Source organism: Oncorhynchus nerka, linkage group LG4, assembly GCF_034236695.1.
Source record: "Oncorhynchus nerka isolate Pitt River linkage group LG4, Oner_Uvic_2.0, whole genome shotgun sequence".
Taxonomy (NCBI): domain Eukaryota; kingdom Metazoa; phylum Chordata; class Actinopteri; order Salmoniformes; family Salmonidae; genus Oncorhynchus; species Oncorhynchus nerka.
This window is the reverse complement of record NC_088399.1, coordinates 97,722,490-97,738,611: the sequence shown is the minus strand read 5'-3', so window position 1 is coordinate 97,738,611 and position 16,122 is coordinate 97,722,490. Positions and strand designations below refer to the sequence as shown.

Sequence of the window (16,122 nt, the reverse complement as noted above, 5' to 3'; positions counted from 1 at the left end):
ACAGGAAGAGAAAGGGAGAGACAGGAAGAGACACGGAGAGACAGGAAGAGAAAGGGAGAGACAGGAAGAGACACGGAGAGACAGGAAGAGAAAGGGAGAGACAGGAAGAGACACGGAGAGACAGGAAGAGAAAGGGAGAGACAGGAAGAGACACGGAGAGACAGGAAGAGAAAGAGACAGAGAGAGAGACAGAGACAGAGAGGGAGAGAGACACGAAGAGAGACGGAGAGACAGGAAGAGAAAGGGAGAGACGGAGAGAGACAGGGAGAGACGGAGAGAGACACGGAGAGAGACAGGAATAGACACGTAGAGACAGGAAGAGAAAGGGAGAGACAGGAAGAGAAAGGGAGAGACAGGAAGAGACACGGAGAGACAGGAAGGGAAAGGCAGAGACAGGAAGAGACAGGGAGAGACAGGAAGAGACACGGAGAGACAGGAAGAGAAAGGGAGAGACAGGAAGAGACAGGGAGAGACAGGAAGAGACACGGAGAGACAGGAAGAGACAGGGAGAGACAGGAAGAGAAAGTCAGAGACAGGAAGAGACACGGAGAGACAGGAAGAGACACGGAGAGACAGGGAGAGAAAGGCAGAGAAAGGGAGAGACAGGAAGACAGGAAGAGACACGGAGAGACAGGAAGAGACAGGAAGAGACAGGGAGAGACAGGAAGAGACAGGGAGAGACAGGAAGAGAAAGGGAGAGACACGGAGAGACAGGGAGAGACGGAGAGAGACAGGGAGAGACAGGAAGAGACAGGGAGAGACAGGAAGAGAAAGGGAGAGACACGGAGAGACAGGGAGAGACAGAGAGAGACACGGAGAGACATGGAGAGACAGGAAGAGACAGGGAGAGACAGGAAGAGAAAGGGAGAGACACGGAGAGACAGGGAGAGACGGAGAGAGACACGGAGAGACATGGAGAGACAGGAAGAGAAGGGAGAGACAGGAAGAGACAGGGAGAGACAGGGAGAGACAGGGAGAGACAGGGAGAGACAGGGAGAGACAGGAAGAGACAGGGAGAGACAGGGAGAGACAGGAAGAGACAGGGAGAGACAGGAAGAGACAGGGAGAGACAGGGAGAGACAGGGAGAGACAGGAAGAGAGATGGAGAGACAGGGAGAGACAGGAAGAGAGATGGAGAGACAGGAAGAGAGATGGAGAGACAGGGAGAGACAGGAAGAGACAGGGAGAGAGATGGAGAGACAGGAAGAGACAGGGAGAGACGGAGAGAGACATGGAGAGAGATGGAGAGACAGGAAGAGACAGGAAGAGACAGGGAGAGACAGGAATAGACAGGAAGAGAGATGGAGAGACAGGAAGAGACAGGGAGAGACAGGGAGAGACAGGAAGAGAGATGGAGAGACAGGGAGAGACAGGAAGAGAGATGGAGAGACAGGGAGAGACAGGAAGAGACAGGGAGAGAGATGGAGAGACAGGAAGAGACAGGGAGAGACGGAGAGAGACATGGAGAGAGATGGAGAGACAGGAAGAGACAGGAAGAGACAGGGAGAGACAGGAAGAGACAGAAAGAGACAGGAAGAGACAGGAAGAGACAGGAAGAGAGATGGAGAGACAGGAAGAGACAGGAAGAGACAGGAAGAGACAGGAAGAGACAGGAAGAGACAGGAAGAGACAGGGAGAGAGATGGAGAGAGATGGAGAGACAGGAAGAGACAGGGAGAGACGGAGAGAGACATGGAGAGAGATGGAGAGACAGGAAGAGACAGGAAGAGACAGGAAGAGACACGGAGAGAGATGGAGAGACAGGAAGAGGTTTTTAATAGGGCTCAGGTAAAGTTAAAACAACTGTGTGTGTGTGTGTGTGTGTGTGTGTGTGCGTGCGTGCGTGCGTGCGTGCGTGCGCGCACGTGCGTGCGTGTGTGTGCATGCGTGCGTGTGTGCGTGTGTGTGTGAACTGTGCTCACTTATTTGCTGGTGTGACAGGACTTTGAACTCCAGTTCTGTGAAGAGAGAGAGAGAGATACTGAGGGAGAACCAATCATAACACAACACCCCTGTTCCCTTATAGAAGAGTTTGAGAAAACTAACACGAGCCCCTGCTAGCTAGCACCCTGTTAGATAGACGTAATAGGTGATGATTAGAAACCTTAGCAACTAGTTAGCAGTAGCCTACTATAGGTGAGATATGTGCTTGTCCCCCTGCTAGCTAGCACCCTGTTAGATAGACGTAATAGGTGATCGATTAGAAACCTTAGCATCTAGTTAGCAGTAGCCTACTATAGGTGAGACATGTGCTTGTCCCCCTGCTAGCTAGCACCCTGTTAGATAGACGTAATAGGTGATCGATTAGAAACCTTAGCAACTAGTTAGCAGTAGCCTACTATAGGTGAGACATGTGCTTGTCCCCCTGCTAGCTAGCACCCTGTTAGATAGCAGTAATAACATGTTTGATACCATTAGTAGCCTATACGTTTGAAACTAAACACAAGCGCTTGTCTATTGTGGCTGATAACAGTGGATAAATGGAGAAGAAAGAATCATCCCTCTTAGTTAGCATTATTACCCTCTGATAGGTTATAGTAGGCAAGAGGCATGAAGCTAACACTTCTAGCTAAACATGTTAGCTAATGGCAGTAGGTGTGAAGAACGGAGCATGACCCCTTAGCTACGTAAAAGCATCACAAACTATACGTAGTGCAGAGACGAAAAGAGATGAAAAGCAAGACCTGTTACACCTGTTACTACTGTTACACCTGTTATACTTGTTATACCTGTTACACCTGTTACACCTGTTATACCTGTTACACCTGTTACTACTGTTATACCTGTTACACCTGTTACTACTGTTACACCTGTTATACCTGTTACACCTGTTACACCTGTTATACCTGTTACACCTGTTATACCTGTTACACCTGTTACTACTGTTACACCTGTTATACCTGTTATACCTGTTACACCTGTTATACCTGTTACACCTGTTACTACTGTTACTACTGTTATACCTGTTACACCTGTTATACCTGTTATACCTGTTACTACTGTTACACCTGTTATACCTGTTACTACTGTTACACCTGTTATACCTGTTACACCTGTTACACCTGTTACTACTGTTATACTTGTTATACCTGTTACACCTGTTACTACTGTTACACCTGTTATACCTGTTATACCTGTTACACCTGTTATACCTGTTACACCTGTTATATCTGTTATACCTGTTATAACTGTTACACCTGTTATACCTGTCATACCTGTTACACCTGTTACACCTGTTATACCTGTTACACCTGTTACTACTGTTACTACTGTTATACCTGTTACACCTGTTACTACTGTTACACCTGTTACTACTGTTATACCTGTTACACATGTTACACCTGTTACTACTGTTATACCTGTTACACCTGTTACTACTGTTACACCTGTTACACCTGTTATACCTGTTACACCTGTTATACCTGTTACACCTGTTACTACTGTTATACCTGTTACACCTGTTACTACTGTTATACCTGTTACACCTGTTACTACTGTTATACCTGTTACACCTGTTACTACTGTTATACCTGTTACACCTGTTACTACTGTTATACCTGTTATACCTGTTACACCTGTTACTACTGTTATACCTGTTACACCTGTTACTACTGTTATACCTGTTACACCTGTTACTACTGTTATACCTGTTACACCTGTTACACCTGTTATACCTGTTACACATGTTACTACTGTTATACCTGTTACACCTGTTACACCTGTTACTACTGTTATACCTGTTACACCTGTTATACCTGTTACACCTGTTACTACTGTTATACCTGTTACACCTGTTACTACTGTTATACCTGTTACACCTGTTACACCTGTTATACCTGTTACACCTGTTACACCTGTTACACCTGTTATACCTGTTACTACTGTTACACCTGTTATACCTGTTACTACTGTTACACCTGTTATACCTGTTACACCTGTTATACCTGTTACACCTGTTATACCTGTTACACCTGTTACACCTGTTACTACTGTTACACCTGTTATACCTGTTATACCTGTTATACCTGTTACACCTGTTATACCTGTTATACCTGTTATAACTGTTACACCTGTTATACCTGTCATACCTGTTACACCTGTTACACCTGTTATACCTGTTACACCTGTTACTACTGTTATACCTGTTACACCTGTTACTACTGTTACACCTGTTACTACTGTTACACCTGTTATACCTGTTACACCTGTTACTACTGTTATACCTGTTATATCTGTTATACCTGTTACACCTGTTACTACTGTTATACCTGTTATATCTGTTATACCTGTTACACCTGTTACTACTGTTATACCTGTTACACCTGTTACTACTGTTATACCTGTCATACCTGTTACACCTGTTACACCTGTTATACCTGTTACACCTGTTACTACTGTTATACCTGTTACACCTGTTACTACTGTTACACCTGTTACTACTGTTACACCTGTTATACCTGTTACACCTGTTACTACTGTTATACCTGTTACACCTGTTACTACTGTTATACCTGTTACACCTGTTACTACTGTTACACCTGTTACACCTGTTATACCTGTTACACCTGTTACCTGTTATACCTGTTACACCTGTTACTACTGTTATACCTGTTACACCTGTTACTACTGTTATACCTGTTACACCTGTTACTACTGTTACACCTGTTACTACTGTTATACCTGTTACACCTGTTACTACTGTTATACCTGTTACACCTGTTACTACTGTTACTACTGTTACACCTGTTACTACTGTTACACCTGTTACACCTGTTACTACTGTTATACCTGTTACACATGTTACTACTGTTATACCTGTTATACCTGTTACATCTGTTATACCTGTTACATCTGTTATACCTGTTACATCTGTTATACCTGTTACACCTGTTATACCTGTTACACCTGTTATACCTGTTACACCTGTTATACCTGTTACATCTGTTATACCTGTTACACATGTTATACCTGTTACATCTGTTATACCTGTTACATCTGTTATACCTGTTACACCTGTTATACCTGTTACATCTGTTATACCTGTTACATCTGTTATACCTGTTACACCTGTTATACCTGTTACATCTGTTATACCTGTTACATCTGTTATACCTGTTACACCTGTTACCTGAAGGAAATGATAAAGTACATAAAGGAACATGGTGGTTAAATCTAGCAGCAGTACTGCTGGTCTACTAGAGGAAGTGGAGACAGAGATCATGTCTTCTAGGGCAGGCAGAGGTAAAGGTGACAGGAGATAGTGGAAGAGGGGGAGAGATCATGTCTTCTAGGGCAGGCAGAGGTAAAGGTGACAGGAGATAGTGGAAGAGGGGGAGAGATCATGTCTTCTAGGGCAGGCAGAGGTAAAGGTGACAGGAGATAATGGAAGTGGAGACAGAGATCATGTCTTCTAGGGCAGGCAGAGGTAAAGGTGACAGGAGATAGTGGAAGAGGGGGAGAGATCATGTCTTCTATGGCAGGCAGAGGTAAAGGTGACAGGAGATAGTGGAAGAGGGGGAGAGATCATGTCTTCTAGGGCAGGCAGAGGTAAAGGTGACAGGAGATAGTGGAAGAGGGGGAGAGATCATGTCTTCTAGGGCAGGCAGAGGTAAAGGTGACAGGAGATAGTGGAAGAGGGGGAGAGATCATGTCTTCTAGGGCAGGCAGAGGTAAAGGTGACAGGAGATAGTGGAAAGGGGGAGAGATCATGTCTTCTAGGGCAGGCAGAGGTAAAGGTGACAAGAGATAGTGGAAGAGGGGGAGAGATCATGTCTTCTAGGGCAGGCAGAGGTAAAGGTGACAGGAGATAGTGGAAGAGGGGGAGAGATCATGTCTTCTAGGGCAGGCAGATGTAAAGGTGACAGGAGATAGTGGAAGAGGGGGAGAGATCATGTCTTCTAGGGCAGGCAGAGGTAAAGGTGACAGGAGATAGTGGAAGAGGGGGAGAGATCATGTCTTCTAGGGCAGGCAGAGGTAAAGGTGACAGGAGACAGAAACAGCAGACCTGAAGAGGTGAACAGTGGTAGAGAGAGTTGTAGCGGTACCAGAGAGTGGTACCACACCCACAGGCTGTGTCAGTTTGGTGGTGAGGACTTTCTAATGTAGCAGAGAACAGGGAGGCTTTTAAAACAAGAACGGGTGACAGGAAGTAAGACTTAAAGTGTCATGAGTAAAAACCAAGTGAAAGCTTGTTGGCAGTGAGGCTTCTAGACGCAGTGACAGAAAGAAGACTGAAGGCATGTGAAAGACTCCATAAAGTAGCAGAGAAACAGGAAGTAAAAGAATTCAAACAGCTGGCAATCAGTGAGGAATAATCTCTGAGGGATTTGGGGAAATGTAGTCCTTTGTGCCTTCTAACCTGGCAGCAGCAGAGTCCACTTCCGGTTTAGTTGCGGGTAGTATCGGTTCCTCATCGAAGTCGTAGGAGAAGAGATGGAAGGGAGAGTGGGGGAGGTAGGGCATGCGCTCAGGGGAGGGGCGGTTTATACCCCGCATGGTAACTTCAGTGGTAGCAGGGATGGTGACAGTGGACTTACGCCTAGCGAGGAGAGCTGTCAGCTGAGAGGGCTGGGCCAATGGGGAGATGGGGGAGGCGATCAGAGGGGGAGGAGGAGTCAGGGTAGCCAGTGGGGACGGCAGAGAGACAGGAGGAGGAGGAGTCAGGGTTGCCAGTGGGGACGGCAGAGAGACAGGAGGAGGAGGAGGAGGAGGAGTCAGGGTTGCCAGTGGGGACGGCAGAGAGACAGGAGGAGGAGGAGTCAGGGTAACCAGTGGGGACGGCAGAGAGACAGGAGGAGGAGGAGGAGTCAGGGTAACCAGTGGGGACGGCAGAGAGACAGGAGGAGGAGTCAGGGTAACTAGTGGGGATGGCAGAGAGACAGGAGGAGGAGGAGGAGGAGGAGGAGGAGGAGGATGGCTTTTCTTCCTCTTCTCTTCCTCCTGTTCGCTCTCTTTAATTTCTTTATTTTTTCTCAAAGTGATGCAGTTGGAGGAAGTGATGCAGTTGGAGGAAGTGATGCAGTTGGAGGAAGTGATGCAGTTGGTTCTGTGAACGCTGGCTGACTGGTTCTGTGTCGATGTTCTGGGAACAGAAGGATGGATGAGAGAGGTGGATGAATGTGTAAATATTCACAATAACATGGCAGATGACCTTAAGGTTAGATGGGGACATGAGAGGCAGAGGCAGGATCCTACATCCTTCTAGAACTTGGGAGTAGTCTATGAGTTAGGGTTGTGGAACTATCTGGGGTTTTACGGGAAACATGGCCGATCCAGAAGACTCTCGACCAGGAAAACAAGAGTGCAACACGTAGCAGAGGAGGAGGTTCAGTGAGGAGTAACTTTTCCGTTGATTTAACGAGGCAAATCGATTAAAAACAAATTCTTATTTACAATGACGGACTACCGGGGAACAGTGGGTTAACTGCCTTGTTCAGGGGGCAGAACGACAGATGTTTACCTTGTCAGCTCGGGGGATTCAATCTTGCAACCTTTCGGTTATTAGTCCAACGCTCTAACCACTAGGCTACCTGCTCTAACCACTAGGCTACCTGCCTCTAACCACTAGGCTACCTCCTCTAACCACTAGACCTGCCTCTAACCTGTGTGTGTGTGTGTGTGTGTGTGTGTGTGTGTGTGTGTGTGTGTGTGTGTGTACCAGGTGCTGTTCTGCTTCACAAGACCAGAGACACATGTGTGTGACGGATGGGATAGCAATAAAACCGTGTGTTTGTCCTCTATCCACCACTGTGTGTTTGTGTGTGTGTGTGTGTGTGTGTGTGTGTGTGTCTGTGTGTCTGTGTGTGTGTGTGTGTGTGTGTGTGTGTGTGTGTGTGTGTGTGTGTGTGTGTGTGTGTGTGTGTGTGTGTCTGTGTGTGTGTGTGTGTGTGTCTGTGTGTGTGTGTGTGTGTGCCTGTGTGTGTGTGTGTGTGTGTGTGTGCCTCTGTTATGTTAAAGCTCCATAAAACACAGTGGAGATGATCCAGCATGTATTCCCATGAGACACACACACACACACGCGTGCACCCACACACACACACACACACACACACACACACACACACACACACAGCTGCATCCATCATCACTCTACTGTCTGGACCCAGTGAACTCTGAGTGTATCTCCCACACACACACACACACACACACACACACACATGCCTGCATACATGTTCTGCACATAGGCATGAACACACACACACAGAATGTTCACCATGCTGTTGTTATGCTAAGCGTAGCCGAGTCAGATACTGTCTGGCTGTCCAGTGTTGTACTTACACAGGCCAAAGACTTGTTTACACTGAGAGAGAGAGATAGAGAGAGAGAGAGAAGATAGGAGATAGGGTAGAGAAGAAGGAGAGGAGACGAGGGTGAGAGAGTGAAGGAGTGGGGGGAGTGGAGGAGAGGAGGGGAGGGGGAGGAGGAGGAGAGACGTGGAGAGGAGGAGAGGAGGAGAGAAGGGGAGGAGGAGAGGGAGGAGAGGGAGAGAGGAGGAGAGGGGGATCAGGGGGAGAGGGTGAGAGTGAAGGAGTGGGGGAGTGGAGGAGAGACGTGGAGAGGAGGAGAGGAGGAGAGACGTGGAGAGGAGGAGAGGAGGAGAGACGTGGAGAGGAGAGAGAGGAGGAGAGAAGGGGAGGAGGAGAGGGAGGAGAGGGAGGAGGAGGAGAGGGGGATCAGGGGGGAGAGGGTGAGAGTGAAGGAGTGGGGGAGTGGAGGAGAGGGTGAGAGGGAGAGGAGGATCAGGGGAGAGGGTGAGAGGAGGAGAGGGGATCAGGGGGAGAGGGTGAGAGGAGGAGAGGGGATCAGGGGAGAGGGTGAGAGGAGGAGAGGGGGAGGAGGAGGAGGAGGGGAGACGTGGAGAGGAGAGGAGGATCAGGGGGAGAGGGTGAGAGGAGGAGAAGAGGGGAGGGGAGGAGGAGAGACGTGGAGAGGCGAGGAGGATCAGAGGGAGAGGGGGAGAGGAGGAGAAGAGGGGAGGGGGAGAGGAGGATCAGGGGGATGTGACCTGATGTGAGCTCCTGTTGGAACGCTGTGCTGTCCCTGTATCAGGGCATCAGTACCAGTATGTGGGAGGGGAGGGGGAGGAGGAGAAGAGGGTCAGGGGGATGTGAGCTCCTGTTGGAACGCTGTGCAGCGGTTCTGTGGTTAAACACATTGTAAAGCTGCATGATGAGACTCTAATGATGATTTGAAAAAAGTTGCTTGAAAGAGCTCTGCTTAGTTTTTTTTTGCGCAGGCTGTACACACTACATCAGTCTCTCATTTACAATTTGACAAGCACTTGATAATGTCTTGAATTTCACGGCGACATCCGCTTTGGCCGTAATGCACCCTAAAAACAAAATCAATTCCTTTGCGCCCAGAAGCTGCGTTGTGCCCTTCTCCCTTGTGCAGCGCAATCCGAAGTGCCTCTCACTCACACGGCTCTCAGTCACCTGATCGGGTCTTTCTCGCAGGCTACAAGTGAAGCCAGACACATCGGGGACGCGACTACGCACTTTCTCTCCGCAGGCTTTTAAATGGTGAAAAATGATCTTCCCCATTATCTTGAAACTCACACGCTGCTTATGTATGTAGTTAGACTCATGTATATAGTTAGACTCATGTATGTAGTTAGACTCATGTATATAGTTAGACTCATGTATGTAGTTAGACTCATGTATGTAGTTAGACTCATGTATGTAGTTAGACTCATGTATGTAGTTAGACTCATGTATATAGTTAGGCTCATGTATGTAGTTAGGCTCATGTATGTAGTTAGGCTCATGTATGTAGTTAGGCTCATGTATGTAGTTAGGCTCATGTATGTAGTTAGGCTCATGTATATAGTTAGGCTCATGTATATAGTTAGACTCATGTATATAGTTAGACTCATGTATATAGTTAGACTCATGTATATAGTTAGACTCCCCTTACACAGCGGATTTAATGTGCTTCATTTTATTAAGTTATTTGGCCCATGGGGGACATGTGGTGACATCTAGTGGTGACATATGTATAATTCACAAGGACCACGGCTAATATAGTCACCCAGCAGAATATTATTGATTTAATCTCTTATAGTGCACTACTTTAGACCAGGGTCTATAGGGTAGTAGTGCACTACTTTAGACCAGGGTCTATAGGGTAGTAAGGCACTACTTTAGACCAGGGTCTATAGGGTAGTAGGGCACTACTTTAGACCAGGGTCTATAGGGTCTATAGGGTCTATAGGGTCTACAGGGTCTATAGGGTAGTAGTGCACTACTTTAGACCAGGGTCTATAGGGTAGTAGTGCACTACTTTAGACCAGGGTCTATAGGGTAGTAGTGCACTACTTTAGACCAGGATCTATAGGGTAGTAGTGCACTACTTTAGACCAGGGTCTATAGGGTAGTAGTGCACTACTTTAGACCAGGGTCTATAGGGTAGTAGTGCACTACTTTAGACCAGGGTCTATAGGGTAGTAGGGCACTACTTTAGACCAGGGTCTATAGGGTAGTAGTGCACTACTTTAGACCAGGGTCTACAGGGTAGTAGGGCGCTACTTTATACCAGGGTTTATAGGGTAGTAGTGCACTACTTTAGACCAGGATCTATAGGGTAGTAGTGCACTACTTTAGACCAGGGTCTATAGGGTAGTAGTGCACTACTTTAGACCAGGATCTATAGGGTAGTAGGGTACTAAATAATATATGTGTAACATTTGTTTTGGTTTAGAATGGACCATTATCAGCACCGGTATCAAAACAGGGGAGGGGGGAAAAAAGACGTGTCATTTATGCACTTAAATAGTGAATGGAGAACGTTTATTTTCATGCTAGCAAGCTAGGCTAGCTACGCCTGTTGTAAATATAAGCAATGTGTTTAATATTAGGAAAGTTGAGAAATAAAACATAGTAGGCCTAGCCAATAGAAGGCTGATGGGATCCTCCTCTTTTTAGTAGAGACCATCACTCTGTTTTCTCATGCAATTGCGTAGCCTACAGTAATGTTGTGCAACATGAGCTCTCATGAAGTGTTTGACTAGATTTTTTTTATTACATTTGCTTGATGTCAGAGTGATTCGAGAATGACAAGAGATTGCTGAGTACCTGGCAATTAGCATGTTTGGTAGGCTACTAAATGACAAGCTTCAGCATCAGAGCTTGGAGAATTTGACTGCCTTCATGACTCGTGACCGCCGGTGTGGCGGTAATACGGTCACCGCAACAGCCCTAAGCAAGACATCATTACTAGTGTGTGTAGCAGGACCTCAGTACCAGTGTGTCACGCCCTGACCATGTCTTTGTTGGTTTAGGTCGGGGTGTAACTAGGGTGGGTCATCTAGGTGATTTATATTCCTATGTTGGTCTGGTATGGTTCCTAATCAGAGGTTTATCGTTGTCTCTAATTGGGGATCATATTTAGGCAGCCATCTCCCCCTTTGTGTTTTGTGTGGATCTTGTTTTTGTGTAGCTGCCTGTGAGCAGCCCAAAACGTCATGTTTCGTTTTTCTTCTGTTTTTGTTGGCGAGTATATTAATTATTAACCTGTTAGTACTCTAGGGGCAGTATTTCATTTTTGGATAAAAAGACGTGCCCGTTTTAAGCGCAATATTTTGTCACGAAAAGATGCTCGAATATGCTTGGAATTGATAGTTTTGGAAAGAAGAGACTCTTACGTTTCCAGATTTTCACTGTGAGTCCCTTAGAACAAATGCTTCGGGCAAAACCAAGATGTATGACCGACCAGGAAATGAACAGGATTTTTGAGGCTACGTTTTCCATGATCGCCTTATATGGCTGTGAATGCGACAGGAATAAACGGACACTTTATCTTGTTTCCCCAAGGTCTCTGCAGCATTGTGACGTATTTGTAGGCATATCATTGGAAGATTGACCATAAGAGACTACAATTGCCAAGTGTCCCGCTTGGTGTCTGCGTGGCATTTGGTGCGCAAAAGTCAGGTCCCAGTATTTTTCCATTCGAATCAGACAACAAAGCAGGCTTCAAGGACGGTGCTTTCAATGGAGAGATATATGCCAAACTACCTTCAGGATTGATTCAAACAACGTTTTCCATGTTTCAGTCGATATTATGGAGTTAATTCGGAAAAAAGTTTGACGTGTAGGTGACTGAATTTTCGGTTAGTTTCGGTAGCCAAATGCATAGTAACAAAAGGGAACGATGTGTCCTACACAAGAATCTTTCAGGAAAAACTGGACATCTGCTATGTAACTGAGAGTCTCCTCATTGAAACATCTGAAGTTCTTCAAAGGTAAATTATTTTATTTGATTCCTTGGCTGGTTTTTGTGAATATGTTGCGTGCTAAATGCTAACGCTAAATGCTAAGCTAGCTATCACCACTCTTACACAAATTATTGATTTTCTCTGGTTCTAAAGCATATTTTGAAAATCTGAGACGACAGGATTGTTAAGAAAAGGATAAGCTTGAGAGCAGGCATATGTATTTCATTTCATTTGCGATTTTTAGAAATCGCTAACGTTGCGTTATGGTAATGAGCTTGAGGCTGTAGTAACGATACCGCATGCGGGATGGGGCGGACTATGAGGTTAAACAAGTCAAATTCTACGCACGCTCCGCCTTGGTCCAATCATTGGTCCTATCAGGGTTCTTCTTTGTGGAGAAGAAGGACAAAACCCTGCGCCCCTGTATTGAATTCTGGGGCCTTAAAAAACCACCACCCGCTTCCCACTCATCACTTCCGCTTTCGAGCCTCTCTAGAGGGTTTACCATCTTCTCCGAGTTGGACCTCCAGAACGCATCGGACGGACGAGTGGAAGATTCCCCTTTAACACGGCTAGCGGCTAGCACTACGAATACCTGGTGAAGCGATTCGGACTAATCAACGCTGCTGCTGTGTTCCAGGCCCTGGTTAACAACGTTCTCCAATGACACGGGTTCGTCTACCTCGATGACATCATTTCCTCTCGCGTCCGACATGTCCTCCAGCGGCTAATCGTCAAAACGGAGAAAAAAATCTAATTCCATCGCTCCAACATCTCCTTCCTTGGGAAATATCATAGCTGCAGGCAACATATAGATGGATCCTGGAAAGGTGAGAGTGGTGGCGGATTGGCTGCAATGCTTCCTGGGAAATTGCACATTTTCTACCGTTGGTTCATCTGGTGTTACAGCACCCTGGGATTCCCACAAAATCAGTAAACACGTTGTCTCCAGCTGCAGACCGAGAGTTCTTGAACCTCAAGCGCCAATTCACTACAGCCCCTGTCCTAATCCATCCGGATCCGTCCCAGCAGTTTGTGATGTAGGTCGACGCAACAAACGTCGGAGTGGGGTCTGTCCTGTCCCATCGTCTCAACACCACACAAAGGATTTACGACGTGGGGAACTGAGAACCACTCGCGGTGAAGATGATGTTGGAGGAGTGGAGGCACTGGTTAGAGGGGGCGGAAAACCCATTCATAGTATGGACAGATCACAAGAACCTGGAATATATATGCACCGCCAAGCGCCTCGACTCCAGGCAAGCTCGATGGGCCCTGCTATTCACTTGATTCAACTTCACGATCTCCTACCACCCGGGGTCCAAGAATGTGAAGCTGGATGCGCTGTCACGACTCTATAGCCCCGCTACTACACCATCAGGCCCCGAGACCATCCTTCCTACCTCTTGTCTCGTGGCTGCACTCATCTGGGGTCTAGAGAACCGGGGCCGTGAGTGTTCCCAGCCGGACCCCGGTGGGGGGCCTGGCTAAACGGATCTTTGTCTCGGACTCTGCCCATTCCCCTCTTGGTTCCTGACGTCTCCGCGTTCGTCACTGCCTGAACGGTTTGTGCCCAGAATAAAACTCCTTGGCAAGCTCCAGCTGGCCTCCTTCAACCACTTCCTGTCCCTCACCGTCCCTGGTCACACATACCCTGGACTTCGTCACTGGTCTCCCTCCATCTGATGGCAACATCCTTACGGTGGTGGACAGGTTGTCCAAAGCGTCATTTTCATTCCCCTCCCTAAGCTACCGTCAGCCAAGGAGACGGCCCACGTCTTCCGGATACATGGACTTCCGGTGGACATGGTCTCCGACCGTGGTCCTCAGTTCTCGTCCCGGTTCTGGAAGGCGTTGTCCACACTCATTGGGTCGTCATCCAGCCTGTCCTCTGGGTTTCACCCACAGTCTAACAGCCAGTCGGAGCAAGGCCAATCACGACCTGGAGACGACTCTTCATTGCCTCGTCCCCGCCAACCTCACCAACTGGAGCCAGTAACTCGTGTGGGTGGAATGTGCCCGCAATACCCTTCCCTGCTCAGCCACTGGTCTCTCGCCTTTCGAGTGTCCTAAAGGTTTATCAGCCCCCCGCTGCTCTTCCCTGAGTGAGAGGAAGAGGTCAGCGTACTCATCCACTGCTGATGCCGTACCTGGAAGAAAGCCCGGTGTGCTCTTCTCAAGACAACCTCCAGGTATCGACGACAAGCGGACTGCCACCGGACCCCGGCTCCCCGTTATCGTCACGGGCAGAGAGTATGGCTGTCCACTCGGGATCTGCCCCTCCGGGTGGAGTCCTGCAAACTTTCCCCCCATTTTATTGTCCCTTTCCCCATCTCTAAGATCCTTAGCCCCTCTGCTGTTCATCTTATGTTGCCCAGCACCCTCCGTATACATCCCACGTTTCATGTATCAAGGATTAAACCTCTGTCTCACAGCACTCTGCCTCCTGTTTCCAGGACCACCCCTCTCCCCCGTCTCATCGAAGGCCATCCGGCATACACAGTGAGACGTCTCCTGAGTGTTTGACCTCGGGGCTGGGGATTCCAGTACCTGGTTGACTGGGAGGGGTATGGTCCAGAGGAGAGGTGCTGTCACACCCTGATCTGTTTCGCCTGTTTTGTGCTTGTCTCCACCCACTTCCAGGTGTCGCCTATTTCCCCCACATGTGCATTTATACCTCTGTTTGTCTGTTGCCAGTGCGTCTTGTCTCGTCAAACCTACCAGCGTGTATTTTCTCTCTAGTCCTGTGTTCTAGTTCTTCCGGTTTTGACCAATCTGCCTGCCCTGACCCTGAGCCTGCCTGCCGTTCTGTACCATTCTGCCTGCCCTGACCCTGAGCCTGCCTGCCGTTCTGTACCTTTCTGACTCTGCACTGGATTCCTGACCTCTGCTGCCCTGAACTGTCTTTAGCCCCCTGTTTGGTCATTAAACATCTGTGATTCGAACTGTCAGCATCTGGGTCATCCTGAGTCATTATAGTCAGTACTCAGACAGTCTCATATAATCTGCCCTCCGTATATTGAAGGGTTGTAACCTTGTGCCCTCTACCCACTTTATAGTCTCCCATACTCTCCACTCTCCCCTTCTCTCCAGTCTCCCCTTCTCTCCAGTCTCTCCAGTCTCCCCTTCTCTCCAGTCTCCCCTTCTCTCCAGTCTCCCTTCTCTCCAGTCTCTCCAGTCTCCCTTCTCTCCAGTCTCCCCTTCTCTCCAGTCTCCCTTCTCTCCAGTCTCCCTTCTCTCCAGTCTCCCCTTCTCTCCAGTCTCCCTTCTCTCCAGTCCCCTTCTCTCCAGTCTCCCCTGCTCTCCAGTCTCCCCTGCTCTCCAGTCTCCTTTCTCTCCAGTCTCCCTTCTCTCAAGTCTCCTCTACTCTCCAGTCTCCCCTTCTCTCCAGTCTCCCCTTCTCTCCAGTCTCTCCAGTCTCCCTTCTCTCCAGTCTCCCCTTCTCTCCAGTCTCTCCAGTCTCCTTTCTCTCCAGTCTCCCCTTCTCTCCAGTCTCCATTTCTCTCCAGTCTCCCTTCTCTCCAGTATCCCCTTCTCTCCAGTCTCCCCTTCTCTCCAGTCTCCCTTCTCTCCAGTCTCCCCTTCTCTCCAGTCTCTCCAGTCTCCTTTCTCTCCAGTCTCTTCAGTCTCCCCTTCTCTCCAGTCTCCCTTCTCTCCAGTCTCACCAGTCTCTCCAGTCTCCCCTTCTCTCCAGTCTCCCCTGCTCTACAGTCTCCCCTGCTCTCCAGTCTCCCCTTCTCTCCAGTCTCCCCTTCTCTCCAGTCTCCCCTTCTCTCCAGTCTCCCCTTCTCTCCAGTCTCCCATTTTCTCCAGTCTCCCCTTCTCTCCAGTCTCCCTTCTCTCCAGTCTCCCCTTTTCTCCAGTCTCCCCTTCTCTCCCCCTCTCTCCAGTCTCCCCTTTTCTCCAGTCTCC

The 16,122-nt window shown here is 48.1% G+C and overlaps 1 protein-coding gene across 1 annotated transcript in view; it reads right to left on the bottom strand.

Moving 5' to 3' along the window:
- Positions 1 to 16,122, bottom strand: part of LOC115120564 (FH1/FH2 domain-containing protein 3-like) — a 190,947-nt gene that overhangs the window by 46,503 nt on the left and 128,322 nt on the right. Inside the window, 2 exon segments of the mRNA XM_065018158.1 lie at positions 1,922 to 1,957; positions 6,358 to 7,080. Of these exon segments, the coding sequence (XP_064874230.1) occupies positions 1,922 to 1,957; positions 6,358 to 7,080 (759 nt within the window).